Source organism: Chrysemys picta, unplaced genomic scaffold (genome assembly GCF_011386835.1).
Source record: "Chrysemys picta bellii isolate R12L10 unplaced genomic scaffold, ASM1138683v2 scaf7998, whole genome shotgun sequence".
Taxonomy (NCBI): domain Eukaryota; kingdom Metazoa; phylum Chordata; order Testudines; family Emydidae; genus Chrysemys; species Chrysemys picta.
The window spans coordinates 1-1,057 of record NW_027060695.1 but is presented as its reverse complement, the minus strand read 5'-3'; the positions used below and the strand labels follow the sequence as shown (position 1 = coordinate 1,057).

The window sequence follows — 1,057 nt, the reverse complement described above, 5'->3', positions numbered from 1 at the left end:
CCTACCACATTACCGCTCGCTGCTGCCGCCTGCCACTGCCCTGCTGGACCCTGCCCCGGTCCTTGGTCTTTTATAGTGACGACGGCGGGCAGCGCTGGCACAAGGGTGAGCTGATTAAGGGCATGAAGACGGGGGAGTGCCAGGTGGCCGAGGTGGTGTGCCAGGCCTGCGACCCCGTGTTGTACTGCAATGCCCGCACCCCCTGCCGGTGCCGGGCAGCGGCGCTCAGCACAGACCAGGGGCTGACATTCAAATGCCACTCCTCATGCAAGCAGCTGTGCGAGCACAGCTGTCAGGGCAGCGTGGTGAGCTTCACGCCGACAGCAGGGCTTCTGGGGGCGGATGGCGCAGAAGTGCCAGACGCCCCAGCCCCCGAGACAACCTGCCTGTTGAACAGTGGGAATGCCCCCTCCACCATCCGCAGAAGCACCGTGTCATGGCTGCTTTACTCCCACCCGACAGGTAAATGCAAGCAGGTCGACCTGGGCATCCACCTCAACCAGTCCCCGTTGAACGAGGCCAAGTGGGAACACCCCTGGCTCCTGTACAAAGGGCCGTGTGGTTACTCGGACCTGGCCGTGTGCCAGGAGGTGCCAGCGCCGCTCTTGTTTGGCTGCCTGTTTGAGTGCGGGGTGAATCACGCGTGTGAGGAGATCGCCTTCCAGCTCTTCTGCTTTGAGGATCCTCAGAGCTAAAATCCGACTAGCATGTCCTCCGGGGGAGTAAGCACCCACCCCCCCCGCATCGGAGATTCTCACCCCCATGAGGCCTGGGCTTCCAAAAGCAGCCTCTTCTTTTGGGTGTCTCTTCTTTGGGGTCCGGGATTTCCTACAGCCTGGTTTGCAGAAGACTTCCTAGGGCAGGGGTAGGCAAACTACGGCCCGTGGGCTGGATTCGGCCCGCAAGCCGTTAAGACAGGCCACAAAGTCCCACTTGGGAACGGGGTCTGGGGATTGCTCCAGTTCGGTGGTCCAACCGGGGCGCCGGGTCGGGGGCCGCACCACGCGGGAGCCGTAGCATGGCCCCGCTCCAGGGTACATGGTCGGGGACCGCACCA

The 1,057-nt window shown here is 63.2% G+C and overlaps 1 protein-coding gene across 1 annotated transcript; it reads left to right on the top strand.

The window, feature by feature from the left end:
* Positions 1-10: 10 nt before the first annotated feature.
* Positions 11-1,051, top strand: LOC135980727 (sialidase-3-like). Its single transcript, XM_065580630.1, has one exon. The coding sequence runs from the start codon at positions 123-125 to the stop codon at positions 693-695; it is 573 nt and encodes a 190-aa protein (XP_065436702.1). The 5' UTR covers positions 11-122; the 3' UTR covers positions 696-1,051.
* The last annotated feature ends 6 nt before the right edge of the window (positions 1,052-1,057 follow it).

Coding starts and splice junctions, on each gene's coding strand:
- LOC135980727 (XM_065580630.1), top strand. CDS start 123: ATGAAGACGGGGGAGTGCCAGGTGGCCGAGGTGGTGTGCCAGGCCTGC.